The sequence below is a fragment of the Peromyscus californicus genome, unplaced genomic scaffold (assembly GCF_007827085.1).
Source record: "Peromyscus californicus insignis strain IS unplaced genomic scaffold, ASM782708v3 Scaffold_7__1_contigs__length_154581171, whole genome shotgun sequence".
Classification (NCBI taxonomy): Eukaryota; Metazoa; Chordata; class Mammalia; order Rodentia; family Cricetidae; genus Peromyscus; species Peromyscus californicus.
The window spans coordinates 88,800,009-88,826,062 of record NW_026294595.1 but is presented as its reverse complement, the minus strand read 5'-3'; the positions used below and the strand labels follow the sequence as shown (position 1 = coordinate 88,826,062).

The following is a 26,054-nucleotide window of genomic DNA, read 5'->3' as shown; positions in this document are numbered from 1 at the left end:
ATGCTTTTCTCTGATATTTTTAAAAGAGAATTTTTTTTTGTCAAGGATCATAAAAAAATCACATCTGAGAGTTTTATTTGATATGTATATACACAGTGAGTTTATTGTTTTGATTTTATGTCTTTGGTTTCATTTTTGAGACATGTTTGAGACCAGTGTATTTAATCCAGGAACCCATTACAGAGAATGCAATGAAGGTGCAGGGTAGCAAAGCCTAAACTGTGTATCCCACTTCCAAGTGCTCACCTTACCAATCTCTATGATGATTTCAGGAATAAATTCATATTTTCATAGAGCAGTTAGGAAAGGGTGAAGAGTGTGCAGCACTTAACATTTCTTGATAAACATTGCTCTGCTTTTTTTGCTGAAGTTAAAGTGTTGAGGGCTTGGTTAGTGAATGGATAGCCACTCTCTTTAGCTGTGAAAATGAGAATGATTGACAAGATTTTCACTTTTCTGAGTAAAAAGTCTGCTGGGCATCTCTTTGATTAAAGTTTGCACTGGAGCTGTATTTACTGCTGAGGTTCTGTGTGAAGCTGTGCAGAGTGTGCTCTGTTGCTTTCCGGGATTCTTAATGTCTCCTGGATTTTCTAAAATGATACAGTGCTGTGCTTACCCCATACCATGCTGGAAGATAACGTGTCTCTTTTACTACCAAATCTTTCACTGTATTAGGACCTCAATGGAAGGACAGAGCCATAGAATTTAACATTGCCCCCTTTATGATAATATATAACTAGTGTTGTGGGTCTTTATTTAGTTTGGGCTTCTCATGAGGGGAATAGGTGGTGAGTTAATGCTTTTAAACCTTTGGGTAAAAATACAACTGAATTAATTTATTTGACCTGTGTGTCTACACAACAAAAGTTTAGATCTGATTTTAACATATATAGCATATGATTTCTGTTGACTACCTGAAGATATGCATGTGTGAACTTTATTCTAACACTATTGAAGGAAACTTTCCTGAGGAGTCACAGTCCCTTTGAATACATAGAAGCATATACATGATACAGCATAGGTTTCTTATCCACTTTTATTCATTAAAATTATCTGAAAAAATAAATAAAACTCTTATGGTTAAAAAATCCATTTTCTGCAGAATGATCCTATGGTATAAAGACTCAGTTCTACATGGACATATGAGATACTGCCAATAAATAATCTGTGTAACCTTGGGGTCTGTATTTGCTGTTTCTGTTGCTGCATTAAAGCACGTGATTGAAAACAAGCTATGGAAGAAACAGCATGTATTGTAAGAGTCGGTCATAGAGGGACAGCATGGCGGCGGAGGGTAGACATTTCAACAGGCGCAGGGAACTGGAGGTCATGTCAGGAGGCAGAACAGATGGGCAGTGCGGAGTTGTGTAAATTCTTAGTACATCATACATCTTCAAAGGAAAGGAGTCTAAGTATTTTGTTTTCATTTCTCTAGCTATCCATCCCCTTTCCCTTAGCTACAAATATAAGTGGTAATTTATCATCTCTCAGAATTTTTATTGATATATTTATAGAAATACTCTGCTCTCTTTTCTGTTGTTATATGAATTGTGTCTTTTTCCACATATTGATCTGTAGCATACCCTTTTTGCTTTGCATTTTATGTAAGAGATTTTTTCCATGTATATAATGTAGTTGTTTTTCATGTTGTATTCTTTAAGAAATTTTATTGGAGTATAACAAATACAAAAACACATCAATGCTAAGTATTACTTTGATCAAACATAACATAACTGATCCATACTCCTTAATTTAAATAGTAAGTATTATGATTGTTCTCAAAGATACTTGCTCTTCCAAAGTTAGCAAGTCCGCTCACACCTAATTGTGTTAGTTTTTCTTACTTTTAATCTTAAAACTTCTGTAGGGAAGGAAGGCACATGCTAAGCTAGTGCCTTAACTGAGACACATCCTCATAGTAGATTCTGTTTTATAAACAGAAGCATACTGTATTCTCAACTTGGTGAGTTCTTTGGTTCAAAATGTGGTTGATGAGTCATCCATACTTTGGAGACAGTAGTGTTTTGTCCATTCTCATGACAAGATGTTGTTCCATATAACAATATAATTTAACTGTCTTAGTAGTTGACACTGGACTAGTCATTTCCAGTTTGCCATTCTGACAACAGTGCTGCTTGTATCCTCCCAGTTTTTTCTTCACTGTCCGATAGTACACTTTGAAACAGAAAGCTTATACAGTTTGGTATAGGTTCATTTTTGTAAATTCGTCCTTTGGTAGTGTGTGTAAGAGATCGCTGTCTCTGTCTTTCTGAACTTTAAGAGCTTCATACCTTTAGCCTTCATGATTACATCAACGATGTCATGTTCTTTTTCCGTGCTCACTTGTATCTGACTTTTCTTTTCATCTGTTGTTTTGGTACAGAGGTACTTGCCAGTGCAGGGGCATAGCCCCTAATGGACATAATGCATGTGAAAAATTTTAATAATTCTTACTGAAATTTTTGCTATTAAGACGTACTATAAATTCACTTTCATTTAATTGCCTTTAACGAAAAGACTATGTGAAATAATGTTGTGAAACAAAAAGCATTGAACCAAATATTGTGGATCTGGAATCTAGAAAAACAACTTGTCGTCTCCATAACTCTTGGAGTACCAAAAGAGAAATACTGAGCAGTTCTGGGAGAAATATAAATGTCTGGTCTATAAAGTCACCTGGAAGCTTCTTTGCTGTGCTTTCTGAATGGATCTGGTCTAGGTGCTCAGGAGTTCATAACAGCAAGCTGTCTCTAACAGAGTTGTATTTGGTACATGTCAGTTCACAGCGCCAAGAAACTACATAATTGCTGTTGTAAGACACGTGGCCCCCTGGCAGTCGGATCAGAATCCAGTTCTGGTGCACGATCAGGCTTTTTGGAGCCCACTACCTATGATGGGACCTCACACAGCCTTGAGATAGGAGGAAGGGCTTGGACCTGCCTCCACTAAATGTACCTCCCCACAGGAGGCTTTACCTTCTTGAAGAAGGGAATGGGGGCTAGGTTGGGAAGGAGAGGCTAGAGGAGTGGGAGGAGGGAAGAGGGGGATCTTTGGTATGTAAAATGAATAAAAAAATTTTCTTAAAAAAAAGAAAGTAATTAATCTTAAAAAAATAGACATACATTGTCAAACTGTTTGATAAAGCAATCATTTACCTACTCGCTTCAAAGGAGTCTTAAATCCAAATTCTCATTTTGTTGATCGGACAGTTTGTGACCATTCTTTTTATCCGTCTCTACAAAACTAAGGTAATTTTCCTCAGAGAGCATTGTTAGGAAATAAAGAGTGATTCTATAATTCTCCTTTTTTTGTAAATCTGTTAAGATCACCTTGCCTACACTGCTGGGATCCATCATAATGGCTCTAATGAGTCAATTTCTCTACATAGTGCTTGATTCATTTCCTTGGCCCTATTTAGGACTTTTCCATTCATATTTATAAGAAGACTGATCTAGAATTTTCTTTCATAGTAGTGACAGGTGTAGGTAATATGGCTTTATAACACAATATTTGAAGTGCTTCCTCTTTTTCTGTTGTCCGAAAGATTTTCTCTGAGATTAGTAGTAATTCTTCCTTAATGTTCCAAAGTGTTGGTTACGTAAGCCATCTGGACATGGAAATTTCCTTGGGGGTAAACTTTCAGTAGAGATTCTTTTTCTCTGTTAGTTTAGTCTTCATCTTCATCAATGTTTATTTCTCTTAGCTAAACTAACTTTTTCTAAAAAAAAAAAAAAATGTGTTTCTAAAATAATTTCTAACTGTTGAAGATTATAGGGATAAGTAAGTTCCAGCCAAGCCAGAGCTACAGAGTGAGCTCCTGTGTAGAACAAACAAGACAAAGACCAATCTGCTATTGATTGCACATGGCTTTATGTTATGGGAGACTGTCCCTGTAGAAACCCCATTGGTTTTATAAAATAGCTCTTAGTTTTCAAAGTTTTCTGACACTGTTGACTGAATGAGCTTTCTGTTGGGGTTTTCATGGCTTATTTCGTCCTCAGCTGTCTTCTGCTCTACACTAATCTTGGAAGGATTCTGTAGTTGACCTTTTGTTTGTTGATTTCAATTGCATGTGGATTTATATAGTCAACTTATATTTATCTGAATTATAAAAGGTATTTGATAAGATTTTCCTCCTTTTTCTTGACTTTTATTAATCTGCTTCCATTATTACATTTATTAGTTAACTAATTAAATATTATTTTCATTCTTGTCTCGTGGTTACTGTACATTAACTTTCATTCTCTCTTGGACTTGTTATAGTTAGTTACCTTGCATTTTAATCTACACATGTGTCTATCTTTACAGTGTGTTATTTTCTTTCTATAACATTTATGTATATGACCTGTATTCTCCCTCTCACTATACTGTATTCTCCTTTAATGTACTTGTTTAACTCTAGGATAGCTTCCTACTGCCACAATAACTCACTTTAATATTCTTCAATATAGCTTTGCTGGTGAGAAATGCCTTTCCTCTGTATGACTAATTTTTCTTTCATTTGAGATCTATTTTCATGGTACTATGGAGATCACAGCATTTATCATCATTGTAACTATATTTTACCTAGCACAAGCCTTGAAATATTTTTGACTCATCTGCCTCATGATTTGTATGCTATGTATTAGAAATGTTTATATTTTTTTTTTTTTTTTTTTTTTTTTTTTTTTTTTTTTTTTTTTTTTTTAGAGTCCAAACACTTTATTCAGAGGCTTGGGGAAAGGGTGGAGAGGTCCACGCTGTCTGCTGTCTTCCGCTGGGCAGATCTTCGAGGTCTGCCTGTCGCAAAGAGGAAATGTTTATATTTTAATAATGTTTTTATGTCAGTTTTATGTGGGGGAGTGGAGTGTCATATGCTTGTATGTTTGTTTGCTTGCTAGATAGCTTACTTGTTTGTTGCCAGGTCTTAATAACTGGGTCAGGCTGTCTCTGAATTCATAGTCATCCCCCTGGTCCTGGGATTAAAGCTACATACCTCATTGTTTTGTTTTAAATGTCACTAGTGGCTCGATATTATTTTGATTATTGCTACCTGTTTTATGTAGATAATCTATAGATTTCCTAAAGGTTTAGTTACAGTTCTAGCTATCATTCCTTGTAGCATCTCAAATTTTCCTTTTGATTGTGACTGTGGTCTCGGTCCTACCCATTGGTATCTCCTAGAGAGGCTGTCTAAAAGAAGTACATAAAGGTTTTTCTTCTTGGGTTTTTTTTTCTATTTGATCCCTTTTTGTTTATTAATTTATTGTAGATGAGCTGTCTTTTTGATACATTTATAAAAGTCATTCCCTGAACTGTGGTTAAACCTTGGGGCTTTTGTCCTTCAGTCCTTCAGTCCTTCTCTGCTTTCTGGACTTGCTAGCCTCACAGCGTCACTTGCTTTGCTAAGGATAATTCCGATAAGATAGAGTTCTCTGTTCTAGGAAACTTCAGGCAGGGTTACTATTTCTAAATCCTAACATTTTAAACTAGCTTTAAAATGTTAAACTTGAAAGATGTAAGAAATGCATTTGTGATTGACATTGGTAATGGCTTACATTGGTTACAGTAGGTTTTTAGAAGGAAATATTTCCATCAGACACTTTAAAACTAATTATAATGATGTTTCACAAAGCCCAGCTTTATAGGGGTCTTAAAGAGCAAATACAACAATAGTTTTAGATAGTAATTGGATTGGAAATCACTGATTTCATTTCATTTCTTTCTTAGCTCCAGTATTTAAAAAAAAAAAAGATCTTATCAGAATGCATTTCTCACCTGCCTTGGTCAGGTGTAATTAAGCACAAGCAAATTGAATGGAGCCAGTGTGCTCTGGGGCCATTCAGCTGTGCTTCATAATTGCATTTTTTTAAAGTATGAAGGTTGTTTAACATATCATGTGGCAAAAAGGAAAGTTAAAGTAAAGGTTTCCTGTTTATCTTTAGGTAAATTACCACTACTGTTTGCTTTAGCACACAATGGACTGCAGACAGGAAGAAGGGAGGGCTGCTAATAGTGTGTGACGCTCGGGTCTTTCTGCTACCTTTGTCAGCATCCCAGGGCTGCAGACTGCTTATGTCTTTTCCCCCTTAATTCTCTTTAACTGAAAAAGTTCCAGTTTCACATAAGCAACAACATATTTGAAGAGAGTTGAAAAATTTGAACATGTTTGAAATACTATTTGAGGTAATTTTCAATTCATTTCCAAATTAAAAAGGTTAACTTACTCTTAAGAGTCAGTTCCAAAATAAATATTAATCCCTAACCCTGTTCTTTTTTCCAATAGTCTCCAACTCCTGTAAAGTGACTATTTTGGTTTTATAGTTGTAACTTATTAAATTTATGTACAAGAAAATATTTCAGATTGCATTCTTATATTTTTAGTTGTGAACCTAGCTTTTAACAGCTGAGCCAGCCCTCAGATTACATTCTACTGCTACTGAAAATGTGATTTAATGTGCTTATACTTTTCAGTGACATTATCCTATGTGAAATCAGACTGTGTACCTAAAACATATAAAACACAGGAGCCAGTTACTTACGCAAATGGACATAATAGGAACTTGATAGGAAGTCAGTGTCAACTGTGGAAGGCCCCATGATACTGACATCATTATTTCTTTATATAACCCTTCTTGCTTTTTAAACAGTTATTTGAATGTTTGCTTGAATTTCATGCTCTTTAAATTGTTGATGGCTTAGAGGTTGTTGAGATTCTAATACTTTTGATAATAGAATCAGTCCTGATTCATATTCATTGGATAAATCTAGCTACCACATCTACCCAGAGAGAGTGCAGCAGGTGTGTGTGTGTGTGTGTGTGTGTGTGTGTGTGTGTGTGTGTGTGTCTGCCTGTGTGTGTGTATATACATACATATATTATGAAATAGATACTGTTAACTGCTAGCCACTGAGAAACAGCCTTAGCAATTTTCTGCATTATGTTAATTTATGACAGTTGTTCTTTGAGGTGGCAAAGAGGATAAGCACATTGGCAGGGTAGAATTAATAAGTTAATGTGGAGTATTGTGTTTTATGTGTAGTAGTTACCTTTAAGATTACTGGTCTACATGGTAAATAAAGACCACATGAGAATAGGAAGAAGCAAAGTGCTAGAGAGGCCCACAGAAATCCACAAAGATACCCACACAACAGACTGCTGGCAGAGGTCGAGAGACAGCCTGAACTGACCTACTCTGGTGATGGGATGGCCAAACACCCTAATTGTTGTGCTAGAAACCTCATCCAACTACTGAGGGATCTGGATGCAGAGATCCATGACTAGGCCCCGGGTGGATCTATGGGAGTCCAATTAGCGAGAATGAGGAGGGTTTATATGAGCGAGAATTGTTGAGACCAAGGTTGGATAAAGCACAGGGACAAATAGCCAAATGAATGGAAACACATGAACTATGAACCAATGGCTGAGGGGTCCCCACTGGATCAGGCCCTCTGAATGGATGAGACAGTTGATTGGCTTGATCTGTTTGGGAGGCACCCAGGCAGTGGGACCAGATCTTGTGCTCATTGCATGAGTTGGCTGTTTGAAACCTGGGGCCTATGCAGGATTGTTTGGCTCGGCCTGGGAGGAGGGGACTAGACCTACCTGGACTGAGTCTACCAGGTTGACCTCAGTCTGTGGGGAAGGCTTTGCCCTGGAGGAGATGGGAATGGGGGGGGGGGGGGTTGGGGGGAAGGTGAGGGGGACGGGAGGGGGGAGAACAAGGGAATCCGTGGCTGATATGTAGAACTGAATTGTATTGCAAAATAAATTAATAAAAAGAAAAAAAAAAAAAAGCGAGATGTAAGGTACCAATAAGCCACGAGCCATGTGACAACTTATAAACTAATAAAATGAGTTAATTTAAGATATAAAAACTAAAAAAAAAAAAAAAAAAAAAAAAAAAAAGATTACTGGTCTAGTAATGTAGGGGCAAGATGGTATAAACAGTTGGATCTTTTCAGAACGTATTAATATTAAAAAGCACACCCTAAACACAGAGATAACAATACATTAGCAATAGAAATTTCCAGAAAGTATTAACATGAAAATGTGAAGGTTTTTTTCTGTATTTCCTTACCATGATTTGAAATTGCTTCTTCAAGAAGTATGACTATTTTGAAAATGGCACAGAGAAACACCTATAATTCAGTGAGCAGAGAGTTTCCAGAACAATGGAAGGACAGCAATGGTACTGGATGAGCACTATTGAAGGATTTGTGTATTTAGCCTGAGATGGAGGCAGCAGTTTACTATGCCAAAGAGAATAAGAACTTTTAATAGCAATCTACAGTATTTGAAAGGCTGTTGGTACTTTTTGTGGCTTCGCAGGACAGTGCTAAGAGTAAGAAAAAGTTACAGGTGAGAGAAGTCTTGGTTTGTTCTGGGAGCTTTCTAACATTTGGTGCAGTCATATAATGGCACAGAAGGGTGCCCCAGGCTTTTGAATAGATTTCAAATTTCTATATCTGGCCCTTGCTTTTTCCCTATATAATTGTGCTCCTTGAGACCGAAACGGTAAACAGAAGTTGGTAAACTGAAGGATGAAGACTGGCTTCCCTTTTTTAACTTTTGAGTACTATACTACTGGCTTCCCTTTTTTAACTTTGAAGTAATAGAATACTGGCTATGAAGATAGTTCTACAGAATTATTTTAAATAACCTGGTCATGGGCAAATAAGTATGTATTATTCAGTAAATATACTGTCGGAAACTGAGCCAACTGAGGGAGACAGTCCTAATTTGATATGTAAAATCAGTCTGACAGTACTAACAGCAATGCTTGTTAGTTCCCTTTTAAATCTGTTGATTATATTCAGCATACTGATAAGAAACTTAGAGTGAATTGGGGCTTTCAGATTCCAGTTCACCAGTATAAACTTTGTTATCTGCTTCTTTCCCTCTTTTGCCTGATGGATGTTTGTTTACTTCCTGGATTTGGGAGCTCAGCTTCCTTCTATACTGTCACCATGCTTCTTGGCCCTGGTAAAATTCTTTTTTCCTAATAGGAAGGAAATCTGTGTTACCAGTGACCTCCATTTTTTTTCTTCAGATTTTGAATATACACTTCAAGTTTTTCACCCTTTTGGCTAACATTAAAAGATGCCTATGACCCAATGCTAGGGAACAAAGAGAAATTGTCCCTGAAACTTTGTTTTCCTTACTTAGCAAGTTTTACAATTAATGGCTGAAGTTTCTCCTGTGGCCTCTCTTCCTGAAGATTGTGCTTATTTATTTCCCCCAACAGTCTCATGTGACCTTGTTAAAAGCTTCATGTAATTCCCAAATAAATTACATTTACTGTTTTACTTCTATCTAGTATTTTATTGACATTTCCTGATAAGTTTAATAGGATGGAGAGAAACAGTGTTCTCTTTATAGACTCAGTAGGTGATTTGACCTCAGCCAGTTAACCTTATCCTGATGTAGAAGGAAGCTATTCTTAATTAGACTCGATCAGTTTCTCCATTATCAACACAAGAGCTTCTCATCTATACCTCGATAAATCTTCATTTTATTGTTGCTCTTTCCTAAAGAAAGCTTTCATATTAGCAAAACAGCACTGTTCAGAAACAGTTGCTGGTTTTGGGATGCTCAGCCATGTCACACTTTATTTCCTTCAGAAACTCTCAGTTGAACACCATCTGGCCGTGGTGATTTATTGCTGTGGAATTTCTCCAGGTGCTCTCTTCTTTCCCCCTAGGATATTGCTCTCTGCTACTGCTCCACTAGTTCTTCTCAAAGTGCCCTTGGAGTAGTCCTTTCCCCAGCAGCTGCGCAGTTGTGCCGGGCAGTGCAGCACAGCCCCAGTGAAGTGCCCTGCTGCCCTCCTCTCTGGTTGAGTCCTCTTCCTGAGCAGCCCAGCGCTGCCACTCATACACCTGTCTTGGCTTCCTGTTAATCTTTGTCCTTTTTATATCTCAGATTCTTCATTTCCCAACCATACACCTCTGGTATTTGATTTTTAAAATACTATATTATAAGATGATATAGACACTTTTAACAGATTCATGAGCAGTTCTGTGGGGGCTGTTTCCAGTTTTTTTTTTTGGCTATGCACAGACTTCTCCTTTGACCTTTCAGATAATGTCATGATGCATAATCACTGGTAGCTACTGTGCTCCTATTTATTTTAAGTAGCTTGAATTGCTTTTAAACTCTTCACTTCACTCTCCAAAGACTGCTAACTAGAATTTTCTTTCCAAATTTACTTTTTAGTCTCACCTTTTGGGTTCATAATAAGAGATGCCCATACTAATTAGACCATGTGCTTTAATTGTGTGGCCTTCCCAATTGCTAGGTTCCACTCCCACGCACACTCACTTGTGGTAGTTCTATACATTACGTTAATCTGATTCTGCATCTAACTGCCCAAATAAGCCATGCTCCGGCATGTTAATTATTGCTCCCTCTCATTGTACTCTTCTGTCATTCATTTGGATAATAATGGACATAATTAAAATCATGCATTGTAATAGCCTTTCTAGAAAGAATGCTTAACAGCAAAGGTTAAAAGCAATTTATGTTATTCTTTTATATTCTATAGTTAACAATTTTTATACCTGAACTTGGTTCAAATAATTATTTCGTTAAAAAAGATTACTTAATATGATTTAAAGTATAGTTAATTGTGATTTAAATATATTCTGTCTTCACTTAGAGTAATTTAGTACAGATTTTTTTTAAGCTTCAAAGTTTTACCATACCCAGCTGTATCATAAATTATTTATAATTTTCAACTTATGAAACAAAATTAAGGATTATATCTCAACTTTTAAGTAATTTTGATATAATCTTCAGTTTGAAATTCTAATACAACTAGTTGTACAGCTGGCTATCTCTGAATAGATGCATCATTTTCTTAGTTTTATAACTGGAGTTACCGATTATAACAGCAGGGAAAAGGAATGCTGATTTGGTTTATTTTAATATTAGCTCATTGTTCCTTCATGTGAGGCAGGCTGTTTCAACAAAAGTTAACCCTGTAATATCTGATTCTGATATGGATATGTTCCTTGAACTTTTTAAATAAATTGAGATTCCATACCCAAAGTACTTTGCACATATATATTCAAATATATGATATATAGGAATATTTATCTTATTTATATATGTATATATTGGGATATTTGTGCATCTATATACAAATTTCAAGAAATGTCTACTAAATATTCATACATTATATGTATGTGTGTTTGTGTGCATGTGGATACATAGCTGTATGTGGATGTGTGTGCACATTTATGTGCATGTGTATTTAGGATGGAGAAGAACTGCAGTGTCATCCTCAGGAACAGCCATTCACCTGCTTTAAGAAGCAGCCTTTCATTTGCCTAGATATGACCAGTTAGGCAAGACTGCCTGACAAGGGGGCCCCGTGGATCTTCCTGTCTGCACCTCCCAACACTGAATTAGACGTGAACCCCACCATGCCCAGCATTATTATGTGAGTTTGGGGAATCAAATGCAGGTACTATTCATACAGGGTAAGTGCATTACCAACTATGCCACCTCCTCAGCCCTAAAATTTAAAATTGAAACCCCCCAGCCTTCACCTCCCCCAATAGTTATCCCTCTTAAAATTAAAAAAAAAATGCAATATTCACAAATAAATGTGAAAGGACCCTGCAGTAATGCATGCTACTCTAAAAGCTAACCCTCTGTGTCACACATACAGATATGTCAGATAGTTTGCACTACAACAATGTCCATGATAATATGTAGTAGTTAATTGAAAACTTCTTCTAAAAAGTCAGCTCGTCATCTTTTTGTCTCTGTAGCTTATTATGACTATACAAAAATTTATGTTTATTATTTTCTATGATCCATGATAGATAGCATGGTGATTTGAATGAAAGTGGCTCCTATAGTCTCATAGTGAGTGGCACCCTGGCCTTGTTGAAGTAAGTGTGGCCTTTTTAGAGGAAGTCTATCACTGAGGATGGGCTTTGAGGTCTCAGAAGCTCAAGCCAGGCTCAGTGTCTCACTCTCTCTTCCTGATGCCTGCCAATTCAGATGTAGAACTCTCAGCTCCTTCTCCAGCACCCTGTCTGCCTGCTTGCCACCATGCTTCCCACTGGGATGGTAATGGACTAAACCCCTGAACCTGTAAGCCATCTCGAATTAAATGTTTTCCTTTATAAGAATTGCTGTGGTCGTGGTGTCTCTTCACAGCAATAGAAACACCAAGACAGACAGACAGATAGATAGTAGATAGTAGGTTGACAGCAGAACATCATCAAATTGGGTACTCAAAGCATCCTGCAGATATAGATAGCCAAGGCACTCAGCTGGAGTTCCTGATAGTGTTGGGCAGAGCAGAATGAGTGTTTGGGTAAGACTTCCAAGTAAAACCAACAACAGTAGAAAGTCAGCAACATCAAATCAGGCTTACAGACACCCAGCAGAAATCAAGGGGGGATGTCAAGACACTCAGCTGGACTTCCAATTGAGCTTCCTCTTCATGAATGAACTTCCAATTTTTTTTTATACTGTAGGCACTTTTATATCATGAGATAAACAATAGGAACATCTGTTAGAAATGGTTTACCTTCAAGTATTTGTCAAGGACATAGTGTTTTTACTCTGTCTGTTTTGCTGTTCTGTTCTTTCACTGCCACAGAGTCAATGAGGCCAGCCCATCTCCAGGAGCCTTGGAAAACACTTTAAGACAAAAATGTTTAATTGAAAAAACGGGATGTTGTGGGGAGACTCTGCTTCCAGAGTCAGCTTTGCAGTGAGCTCAAATAGCATGTGATGATAATTTACTGGTGTAATATACATAATATAAATATTCCTAATTTGGAGGGATTAAAAATGAGCTATCCCATTTTAGCTGAGATCACAACATAATGTATTAAAACTGTAGATCAAAGATGTGTTATAACATGTATAGGACTCTTAAAATATAAGAGGTGTTTTATTGTTAATCTCCCATCTTATCCTGACTGATTTGTATAAGTTTAAATACATAGAGTAAATGTACATAAGAAGCAAGTGAAGTCTTACATATCATGAGGAAGTTCTGAGGTAGGCTGTAACCAGTGTTTTCCAGTTATGTGTGCTTCATTTTATAGCAAGTTATTCTCATACTGTAGAAGTCATAACTACAGCCCTTATAATTTCATATTCTGTATTCCATAATCCATTGAGGAATGTAGGATAGTGAAGAAATGTATATGATTAAATGCTAGTGCTCATATATTTATCTTGAAAAAGTGTAAGAAGACCACAATACAAGGCAAGGCTGCCTACTCTTACCATGTCTAGTTAGCATAATACTAGAAATCTTAGTCAAAGCAATTAAATGAGAAAAAGAAATAAAAAACACCAAGTTATAAACAAACCAAATTATTTCTGTTTGCAAATGGTATCCTGATCAAGGATATAGAAAACTCTAAAGACTTAACAAAAAGTTAAGATTAGCTATCCAATAAAACATCAGCACATAAAATCAGCATACTAAAAAGCAGTTGTATCTCTACATACAAATAGTGAGCTATCAGATAATGAAATCAGGAAAACAATCCCATTCAAAATGGAAACATGAATAAAATACATAGGAATAATCTCATCTCAACCAAAGAGATGAGAATTTTGGACACTGAAAATTATTTTAAAAACTGGAAAGGAAATTGAAAATAAAAAGAGAAACAAAATTGATGTTAATGATTTAGAAAAATTAAAATTGTTAAAGTGTACATATTATCCAGAGTTAGTGAACAAATTCAGTGCAACTGTTATTCTCCATTGGCATTCTGGTTGATGTCCATCGGAAACCCCTTTTTTGAATAGAAATGGAGGAGGAGTGGATTGAACCAGTTTTTTTCTTTTATTCCACCAACCAGCTCCCAAATCATGACATGGAGACTTATTATTAGTTTGAATGCTTGGCCTAGCTTGGGCTTCTTTCTGGCTATCTCTTTTAAACTTAAATTAACCTGTTTCTCTTTGTCTACCTTTTGCCTTGGGGCTTATTACCTTTCTTCCTTCTGTATATCTTACTTTACTGCTATATCTATGTCTGGCTGGTGGCACCCTGGCTCTGGCCGCAGGCCTGTACCTCTCTTTCTCCCTTATTCTCTCCATTCTTCTTCTGCTTCTCTCCTCTTCTCAACCCTAGATTTCTCCAATTTATTCTCTCTGCTCAGCAGCCTCTCCATCCCTCCTCTGCCTAACTACTAGCCATTTACCTTTTTATTAGACCAATCGGGTGCCTTAAGCAGGTCAGGTGAAAGGGCAACACATCTTTTCATAATTAAACAAATGCAGCGAAAACAAATGGAACACATCTTTAAATAGTTAAATGTATCACAAGTAGATGCGAACAAGGGGGAGGTGGGGAAAGGGTTTGGGAGGAGAGGAGGGAAGAAAAACATGAAATATAAAAAATGAATAATAATTATTATTATTATTACTAATGTTATTATTATTTAAAAAGAAGTAGAAAAAAGTCCCCAGAGTCATAGGAAAGCACAGGAGATCAATAGCTACATCAAATGTAAGCAGTAATAAAGCTATGAATTATAATGAGTCAAATATAAATCTATGGCATCTTTTTATTTTTATATTATTTTTCAATGTGATGTTACCATTAAAAATCATATAGACCTATGGAACAGAATATGAAACAAAGAACCCAGAAGCAAATCCATGGCTCTGTGATCCACTCTTCAAGGGTGCCAATAACACACAAGAGAATAGACAATATTTTCAATGAACAGTGCTGGAAAAAGAGGAAAGACAAATACTACTTGACCTTGTTTATATGTAGAATCTACAGATGTGAAAGTGGGGAGAAAAAAGTACAAAACAGTTAAGGAAGGAGGGTTTGCATTGTGAGTTCTACAAAATGAGTAAATTCTGGGGATCCCATGTGCAGCACTATTACTTTAGCTAATAATACTGTATTGTATACTTGAACTTTCTAGTGTTTTTATAGTTTATTAACTTTCAGTTTTTATTTGGGTAAGGCTTTTAACTTTATATTATGATTAACTGACCTATAAAAATTGTGTAGATTCATAGACTACAGAGGGTAAATCTTTACTTTTCAGAGGAGCAGTTGAAAGTGTCTCACCTTGTTGCTCAGGCTGGCCCCAAATTCAGTATATAGCCTAGGGTAGCCTCAGATTTGTGGTACTCTTCCTGTTTGAGACTCTTGAATATAGGATTACAGGCACGGACCAACATACCTTGTTGAGTAGGGGTTTTTATCATGTTGAAAATCATTAAGTAGGGCTTGGAATATGTAGGGCAATGGTAGAACACTTGCCTAGCAGCAGGAGAGCCTGGTTTCACTCCTTAGTACCTGCTCCCCAAATAAATACTAGTTTTGTGAGGTGTTAGAAAGCTAATTAGCTTTAATGTGATGAATACTTAAAAGTGTGTACATATATGAAATTACTAAATTGAATATATAAGTATACATGATTTTAAACTGTCAAATATACTTCAATAAATTTGGCAAGGAGGGAGGAGAAAATAACTTGATCAGATTTGCATTTTATACTGTTCATTTTTACTGTCATCATTAAAATTTCTATTCCTCAGGCTCTTTCCTGTATTTTTTTTTTTACTCACATTGAATGTTGTCCTACAGTCAGTTCATCTCACAGCTTCTGTTTCTATTTCTGTATCTCCAGTCCAGACCTTTCTGCTGGGCTCTGACCCCATTTACCTCAATGTCAATTAGACTTCTCTTCTCTGGTGAGTCTTAGGAAAATGCAGCATACTCCTAGAATGATATTTACCCTGTATTTCCCTTCCAAATTTTGCATATGTTTTGTTGCTTTGCATCTGAAATAATGGTAGCTGGTACTATTATCTTTTAACTTGCTCCATACTGAAAGCCTGAGAATCATCTAGACCTTCTCTCTCTCCTACATTGCTACTACTACAAGTACTGTCTGTATCCTGCCTACCATGTGCTGCTCTCAAATTTGTTCCCTTCATTTCTTAGCAATGCTTTTGCTCTAGTTCAGCCTCCCTCACTTACACCACTGTGTGCCCAGGTCACTCATTTTCCATCTCATCTCCAGTCCTGTTTCCAGGGAAGGAAGTGGACTGAAGCTAGAATGACCTTTCTAAATTTCAAATTGGATCAAAGGTCCAACTGGGTCTTCCGCAGTCGGCTAGAATCTGTCAGTGTTCTGTAATTCAGTCAGGAACTCTCACAGTAAAAACTAAAACCATAAGGACCTGGCATTTATTTATTTACTTATTGCATCTTTACCCTTAGCTCTTTGCTCTCCCACAACCTCTACCCTTACCTGGCTTCCAGGTTCCAGTAGTCCTCATGTTTAAAACAATAAAACACTTAGGCAAATGTTCTTAAAGAAGTATTTCCAGTAGCCCCTTTCTGTTGTTTCCATATCTTTCACTTTTTACTTGTTCTTTTCATGTTAAGAACTGCACAATAGTTTTAAAGTAGAGAAGAGGAAAATTTTGTCCATTGCTAGTAAGTATTGATTGCTATAACTACATAATGATACTCAATGTGATTTACTGGCTATTCATTTAATATATACCATAGATTTTAAAGTGATTCCATAAGAATGAGTCTACTTGATTTTAAAAATCTCAGTTTATAGATTTAAAAAAGAAGACCCATATTAAGCCAGGCCTTGACACAGTAACTAAGATAGTTGAGAATTTGGTGGCCTAATTAGAGAAATGGAAAGTATAATGTTGAAATAATGTCCTTGCTCTAGTATTCACTTTCACATGTCAGCTCATTTTTATTTTAGAGATTACATAACCAACCGTTTTTAACCTATCTGTCATTTTTAACAAAAATTTTTCCAAAATGCTCAAATATGTTATGATGGTGTAGGTTTTACATCTAGGAACAACTGAATGTTACATTTATTTAAAAAAAATAAACTTTACAAAATGAGATTACTTGTTCTGGTAACGCGTGAACACGATAGAGACAGGAAGAGATTATGTGGGGTGTGTGTGTGTTTTAATTGTGAAGTTATATCAGATTCTCAGTTCCTGCTTGCAGTGGATTAAATGGAAATTATAGGCAGGCCAGAAATTGCTTCTCAGAGTGATTATGCCTTTTCTAATATCGATAGTGATTTTCCAGTTAAAAGTGTACACTGCTAGAGTTAAGATGGGAACACAATTCATTTCCGTGGACTCGGTTAAAAATAGCATTATCAACTACTTTGTGATGTTTCCCTCTGCATATATTGGGCTGTCCTGAAGAAATAAACCTCCACTTGCTTTTGTGACAGTAGATAATAAATTGGCTGATATAATTTAGTTGAGATGTTGAAAACTGCATTGAAAATAATGGGGCATAACATTTTAGGGTTAACATTTATTCATAGATGATGCAATTAAATAAAGCACACATTAACTTCAAGGTCAGTCAGTAAAGTAATAAAATTGAATATTTTAATTGAATTGTAATCGTTTCCCATTGATACATGCAACTAAAGTAAAATGGATGTCAGCTCTGCAAATTATAGTTCTTCCTCCTAATTAATTTCTTAATTCTGCATGGAGTTATCCAGTGCCTAGGTCTTGTTGTGGGTTTATTCACCCACCCAGCTTCCATCATGGAATGTCTGTAAGATGTGATTGAATGGTTAGATGGCAGGATGTGCAGTAAATCTTCTCCTGAAGTTTGGAGAAAATCTTGTTAGTGGCTTAGAATAATCTCATGCCTGTGTATTAAAGCATGCTAGAAATGAAATGGGTCCTCCATTCTCTGGACTGTTGTCTTCTTTGTTAATATATTATTTCTTGATATCACTGATTATATCAACATTAATAAATGGCTCAATGACTAAAGTTCTTAGGCGACATGGGTCCATTGAGACAGCTGCATAGCTGACAGTTGGAGAAGATAAAGGAAAGAATCCGGTGAGATTCAGTGAAGCACAGTTTGTGTGTGTTCACAACCTAGGCTACACTGGGTCACAGTCACTAAGTGGGATGAATCCAAACAAGAAATATCTCTCTGGAGGAGTGAGATGAGTTGAAGCCTTTGGATAAAGTTTGCATTAAAGAGTCCATGAGCTATTCTGTCTTCTTCATAATCATCTCAAAGTATTTAATGTAGCTTTACATAAAATAAATGAGAAACATGTAATCACAAAGATGTTTTCAATTACACTGACATTGTGTTGAATATAGATACTATTTTTTAAGAAGGAGAATATTGTACCTTTTAGACTAGATGCATTAGTTGTTAAGTAACTACTTAAATTTTTTTAAATTTGACTGTATAAGATGGATTTGAACATTACCAAATTCTCATTTTTAATATACCTTCAAATAGTTCCACATAATAGAATCCTTTTAGCACAAACTAAGCTGTGTGTCAGGACTACTGTTAAGTTGTCTTCTTTTCCGGCAAAACTAACAAGTTAAACTCAGAAGCGATTCTCACTTTCCAAAGTTTGTATTTAATTTGAACTCAAACATTGACTTGATTATTTTAAAAACTTCTAAAGAATTCCAGTGAAGAATATATTTTATTGATGCTAATCTCACCCTGAGCGTCAGTTCTCAATTATAAACATTCCTGAATATCAAAATTCTCTGTGAGTAATATCCAGTTAGAAATTCCTGAAACTTGGAAGGAGTAAAGGGAGAGGATATGTTGTGTGAGTAAAGAATCTATTTTCAATAAAAGAAAAAATCATGAACACACACTGCATATTTATTGAAAATTAGATGGTAATTTAATACATTTAAGGGGATTCATTTTAGCAAATATTTATTTTAATGACATTCTTTGTAAGCAAAAGTAATTATATACAAACTGCACATAGAATGGTAAAATGTTTCTGTATAAGCAAAATTTAGAAAAATACGTGAAATTTTAAGAAAATTAAGAATTCAATTATATTGGTTTTCATTTGCATGTTATTAATAATTTATGGAGTGATTGGTGCTCTAGGAATTAAGAGTTCATTGAGAGCTCTTCTGCATCTGAATATTTTGGGGGGATAGGACAGATAGTCTTCCTATTCCATCCACAACTAATAATGCTCCTGTAGTGAAGCCTGGGCTGATTTAAAGATAACAATAATGAGAGGCTTAGGCCATTCCCTTCTCAAGGACGTTAGCATCAATCCCTAGAGGTCTCTGGCTCTTATCCAAGAAATGTTTTGTAAAAACAACCTGAAGTGTACCTCATATGGATAGTAATCATGAGGTCCCTAATCACTGGTCACTTTCTAATGAACAGAAAACAAAAATGAAGCAAACGTGGAAATGTCTCTGATGGAGTTCTTTGCCAGGTGTGAGAAGCAAAATTCTTAAGTAGGCATTATTGAGGACAGTGCAACATATAAGCCTGACATAGTATTACTAATGTTGTCTAATGTAGAAACATCTATTCAGAAAAGTATTTAGATTACCATATTGAATTGAGACACATTAACACATTAATCAGGATTTTTTGGTAAAGAATTATAGTCTATTTAAATAGACATTGTTTTGATAATAACTATGTTTTGATTTCTTAATACAAGTGTATCCATATTGTACTATTAAGTGAATTAATTTTATAGGTGTAACAGTCTTAACACCATTTTCTTTTCTATTCTGATTCTATAATTTCATTTAAAGTTAAAATAAAATGAGAATAAAACAAATTCACACTGTTGTCTTTGGTGGTTGGTTATTATTTTTCTTTTGGGGAGCCCGCCACCCAGCTCCCAAGAAAGTCACACATGGAGACTTATTCTTAATTATAAATGCCCAGCCTTAACTTGGCTTGTTACTTAACTTTAAATTATCCCATTTACCTTTTGCCTTTGGGCTTTTACCTTTCTTTTACATCTGTAAATCTTACTTTCACTCTTACTCCGGGGCTGGCTGGGTGGCTGGCCCCTAGCATCCTCCTCTCCTTCTCTCTTGTTCTTTCTTCTTCTCTTCCCAGATTTCTCTTTCTATTCATTCTCTTTGCCTGCCAGCCCCACCTATCCTTTTCCCTACCTCACTATTGGCTGTTCAGCTCTTTATTAGATCATCAGGTGTTTTAGACAGGCAAAGTAACACAGCTTCACAGTTAAACAAATGCAACATAAAACAATGCAACACATCTTTGCATCATTAAATAAATGTTCCACAGCATAAACAAATGTAACACATCTTAAAATAATATTCTACAACAGTCTTTAAATATAATAAGTCACAACTAAAATGCTGAGGTTTTGCATTTCCTGTCTTGAAATTATACTATTTTCATCTCAATTATAATTCCCTGAAAAAGAAAGTCAAATTGAAGGAAGCATCTGCCTATTGATGCAACTGAAATAAACTAAAAATTATTTTTTTAGGAATAATAAAGCAAGTTATCTCAGTGAAATAGGAACGTAAATGCTGGCAAAGTACATTTAACTTGAAAACCGAAACAATTTAATGTAGCTTGAGTTTTCCTGCCTTGCCCACAGTCAGGACAAATCTCTCTCACCTGCCAGTCCCACAGCCACTCAAACCTGACCAAGTAAACACAGAGACTTATATTGGTTACAAACTGTATGGCCGTGGCAGGCTTCTTGGTAACTGTTCTTACAGCTTAAATTAATCCATTTCTATTAATCTATACCTTGCCACATGGCTCGTGGCTTACCAGCATCTACACATGCTGTTTCTCATCGTGGCAGCTAGCAGTGTCTCTCTCACTCAGCCTTCCACTTCCCAGCTTTATTCTCCTCCTTGTCCCACCTATACTTCCTGCCTAGCCAATGGCCAATCAGTGTTTTATTTATTAATCAATCAGCAACACATTTGCCATACAGAACATCCCACAGCAATTTAAGATACATATACATTGCTTTCCTAGATGAGGAGGGGTCAAGGGAAAGGAAATGTGCCTTTAACACTTTTAAATTTACCCTTTCTGACAGGCTTAGATCCTGATAAGCATCTTGGGAAAACCCTGGATGAAATGGAGCCTTATCTTTTTGAGGTAAGAATTTATGTTCATCTTCAAAATACCAGTATCTGAAAGAGGAGGTAATACCGTAGCATAATGACTATAACAATGATTTTATTTCAGAAAAATTTAGATGCATTCATTTTATGATTTGTGAAAGGGTTAAACTTTATAGTATATGTATGTAGAAGTGTGTTTAAAATTATATAAAATGATGGCCAGTTTGTGGAACTCATTCCAAACCAAACTGGAATGAGTCTGTAATTGTGAGAGTAAGTAAGCTCAAAGGAAAATTCTGTAACAACATGTGTTTTTGTTAAAATGGACAGCATGTGCTGCATGAATATTGATTGCTGTATTACTGACACCTCTGCATTGTCTCTCTCTGACTCAGACTCAGTGTCAGTCACGGGAGTGGGAACTTCTGGAACTTACTGAATCTGGTCCTCTTTACAAAGATGAACAAACATTCCAAGAAGCAAAGGAATTATTCCAGCCATTCAAATAACCTCCTTCATCTTTACCATTGTCAAGTCCAAAGTGTGTTCTACATACTAAAATAATAGTGATTTTCATTCTTCCTTCCTGTTAATTCTATTGATTTGTATTTGAGATTGAGGGCAAATGTTGGGTTTGATATAACACTGGTTCAATCACTGAAGCAGTGTGATTGTTAGATTGTGAGAAGATTATTAACCTACAATCAAGATAGAGATAGACAATGGCTGTGTCTATGGAAGAGCATTGAGTTACCTCAAGCTCAACTATCAGAGACAATGAAGCTCGTGTAGTGGGGTAGAGTGAAATCAGCATGCCACAACTGCTTCCTACAGAGAATGGAAGCACACAAGGATTTAGTCATTGACTTTCTGCAGCACACTGACAAATAACAAACCTTAGCCCTCTGCCTGACCACCGCCATTGCACTTCAGTCTCATTGGTTAAAAACATTTGTCTTCGGGTTATATGTTATATCATAAAAGCTAGTCTGTTTAACATCAAGCTTGTCTTGGTTTTTTCGCTAAACCCTGCTGCCTTCTGTAATAAGTGCTTCTAATTTCCTTCATTGTGTGTGAATAATTGTTGATTCTTCATTTTCCAGCTTGTGGAAATGTTGATGCCAATGTCTTTTCATCTTACTATCACAATATTTCCATATAGTGCTATTATACATCTGTTTCCTATAACAGTTTCATGGACTTCCAATTTTTCCTCTCCTAATCAATGAATACTGCTGCTAGACTATATTTCCTCACCTTTCTTTTAATAACATGAATCACTGTTGAAGAGTCCTCTGAATCTTATTATTTCTTATCCTAGATTGTCTGGCCCATCCCTGAAGGCCCTTCAACTGCCCTATGTTTCCACCTTACCTTTTCCTTATCAATCTATCAACACCAGTTTAATTTCATTTAGATCAAGTTTCCTCTTGTCTTTGTGTGCCTTCCTGCTAATGAGTCTTCATTCATATCGATTTACTTTGTGGTCACTGCCCAGGTAAATTTCACCCATCATTCAAATCTGTTTAAGATCTTTTATCAGCTACACCAAGACCTGTGGCCCTATTCTATATAGCAGCTCCTGCTTGTACTTACATTAAGAACCAGGTTGCTTTTATCTGATGCAGGTTATTAGGGTTTTTCTTCCCTTACAGTACACATTTCATGAAAAACACAAAGTGTTCAATTTGTTTTCTTCCCATTTCAGCAGTTTGCACAGAACTGGTAACATGGGTTGATTCTGAAAATACTCTATTCAGTTCTACAACTATCACATGACATTAGAGACCAAGAGCTCATTTACAATATATATTCAGAAAAAATGTGAGGGCCACAAATTGGGACAGCTGGGAACTAACAGGACTTTTATGCTTCTCTTTAAATACAACAACCAGGTACTGCTGGTCAAACTACCTATAACAATTGTTCTCACTTCCTCGGAAGTCTTCATTTACTCAACAAACAGGTATCACTGGTCAAACTACTTATGATAATTGTTCCCCCTTCCTCGAAAGTCTCCATTTACTCCTCAATGTTTAGATAACTAATCCCCACTTACTTCCGTATTCTGAACATTTCAATATGTGGTTTTCATTTCCCAGAAACGCTTTAGTTAAGATATACTCCAAAGAAAGGAGACTAATGGCTGAAAACCTATATCTTCTGCCTTATGTGTTGGGATATCTAAAATTCTGGGGACCATAAGTGTTTCAATTTTCAGATTTTATTTTCAGTTTTTGCAATCTTTGTATATACATAATGAAATATTCTGGTTTAAGCCCTAAGATTAAACATAAAATTTAATTTCATATACATATGTGTATCATAAATACATATGGCTTATAAGTCATTTTTGTTTTTGAATATTATATGGCAATACTCAGGTTTACCCATAACCAATATCTTGACACTTCCTAAAATGTTATGTGCATTTTATTTTTCTTACAGAATTAAAAATACCTTTTAAACAGAAGCATGCAATTGGACATACTAATGGGATGTCATATAATATTTCAAAATATGTATATATCATGTAATATTTTAATTAGTATAAACATACCTATCTTCTCAGTTAGTTATATTTTTATGTAAAGCATTCAGATTCCTTCCTTCCAGGTTTATGAAATACACGGTGCATTACTAGTATCTATAGCCACCCTACTTTATTGGTTTTTCTACAGAGTCCTTCAACTCATAATGTCAAAATCTAGAGAGGGCTTGTAAAAAAATTCTTTTGTCAAAGCCACAGTCTCTCATTTCCTTTCTTTCACTTTCTAAAACTTGACTTCATTATATAATCAATATTGCTTTGGGAGAGAGATAATTTCAATCTGGGGCAGTGAGTAGATATGACTACAAACAGAACCATGGCCATAAAACAAATGGTTGAAAGATGTTTATGTGAATACAGAAAGCAACCAAATAAAAACTCAGATGACACCAGTTTCTCTAGATACCAAACATAATATGTTATAAGTGTATACTCGTTCTACTTTTCTTTTAATCTTTACTATGTGTTTGTCACATAACAAGTGTTTAGTTTTGTTTAATCAAAGAAGGAATTAATATTAGGGACTTTTTTGTATATATAATCACATATACCAAAGGACTGTATGAAACCCATAAACCCATAAGTTATTGTGGAGAGCTGCAGCTCATGCCATAGTGCTCTCCCTGGCAACACCCAGAGACACAAAGAACTGAGCTATAGGACAGGACACTAGGGATACCGTGTGCTAAGTGGTCTTCATGCATGACTAGTTAATTATCTAACAAACTTATGAGGATGCTAGTATTAATGTGGCAGTTTCAGTTGAAGCATCATTTCTGAGGAGGACTTTTCCAAACTCACATGACTAGGGAATATCAGAAATAAAATTTCATGTCTAAGTATAGCTGATTTCAGAGCATGAACTGTACTCTACTAAGTTATTTTGAGGTATAACTAAAATAAGAATAGCCTTGCCTTAACTATAGAGCAAGTAGTATGAACAGTAATATTAGAAACAGGAGAATGGCAGAAGCTATGATATTCACTCATGTAAGAGGAAATAACTGATAAAAGAACACACTCCAAATAGATCCATCAAGTGTGTAACTTAGGAACAGGAGTAGGAAAAAGAATGAGAAGAGAGTATCTTCAAAAATACAATAATACGGAAGCCCATGGAAGGCTATTGGAAAGATATGAGGGGTGAATAATGTTACAGGCTCATAAACTGGAAAACGATAGAGTAATTGGGTTCTGGTAACAAATTGCTAGCAGTAAGTAGACTACTATCCACTGAGTTTCCTAATGTAGAAAGGTGGAAATTTGCCTTACCCAGTAATACATGCCATTAATCATTCATGCTGATGGCATTCAAAATTGATGTTTCAAAACAAGGCACCTTGACATTTGAGCAGCGCCAAAGGAAGATCACTCTGACCTTCTTCGCCATTGTCCCTAGAGCAGGCAATTAAGGAATGCTTTGACCTTCCTCTAAAGTAAGCCTGAGACTTTCATTGCGGATGTGCCGTCTCTTATCTGGAGGAAGAGAACATCACATAGAAGCACAGGAGAAAACCTGAATAGACAGTCAGAATGCTGGTTTTTGTAGGATCTGTCTGTCTGCTCACACTGCACACCTCTACAACTAAACCAGTGGTAGTAGATACCCAGTAAATAAGTAAATCCTCTGAATCTGTTTATGCAGCATGAAATGATATGTTCAAAGCATCACTTATAAAATGAAATTGTGGTGCTTTGTATAAACCCTGTGGTCTTCTCTAGGTGAGAGGGTATGAGAAGAAGTCCATTTGATTTGGCTCCTCCCGTCTTTGGTTTTAAAATGAATAACAGATAAATTATATTTATTTAAAAACAAACAATCATGATTTAATAAGAAAGTTTTACAGTTAATGTTAATACCATCTGTTAAGGGGATAAACATTTAAACCTGGAGATTATAAACCCCTTAACATTAGTTCTGTAATTACTCATCTACAAATAACATTATTGTAAATGTGCATATGTAAGCAGACATGCCCCTAAAACAAATTCATATAAGTCATTTCCTTTTCATATGCTGAGCTTCAAGAGTTTTTCTAGAAACCATGAAATGGCCCAAGTCAGCCACATCTCAGTTTTTTTAAAAACTTAATCTAATAATAATTAGATGGCAAACCAATATTCTCCTCCAAAAAATCTTATCTAAAAGAGAATATGATTTAGATATCTATGAAGCATTAAACATGCTTTTATGCAATGAAAATTATATTAGTACATATGCAAAAGTTATCTTCTTGCCTTATCAAATGCAGTCTGTTTAGAAAAATAGTAACTTATTTCTTCACTAAGTAAAATACAAACAAATAGCAAGTCACCTTACCCACTGGCCATCTGATCTCCATAATTTTGTGTGTTAAACTTATTTCCCCAAATGATTAAATGTGAGGGAGAAGGAAAAGCGTGGCATCACCTATTCCGTGGCTAGTAAGAAAAACATCGATTGTTCTCTGTATTAGATCTCCAAAACTGGAAAATTTGTATCCTGTACCCAAGGTTAGAATGAAAGACATCAGTGACTTCTTCTTAGCCTTGATAGACAGGGGCTATTTGTTTCTGGTTCAAATTGAACTTGTCAGCGCATGCCAGTCAGGCTTTTCTTATGGGGCATGCTCACATCTG

The 26,054-nt window shown here is 35.8% G+C and overlaps 1 protein-coding gene across 1 annotated transcript in view; it reads left to right on the top strand.

Moving 5' to 3' along the window:
* Window positions 1-26,054, top strand: part of Dph6 (diphthamine biosynthesis 6) — a 122,812-nt gene that overhangs the window by 86,131 nt on the left and 10,627 nt on the right. The window contains exon 6 of the mRNA XM_052723084.1: window positions 20,857-20,918. Within this exon, the coding sequence (XP_052579044.1) occupies window positions 20,857-20,918 (62 nt within the window). The remainder of the gene's footprint in view (window positions 1-20,856; window positions 20,919-26,054) is intronic.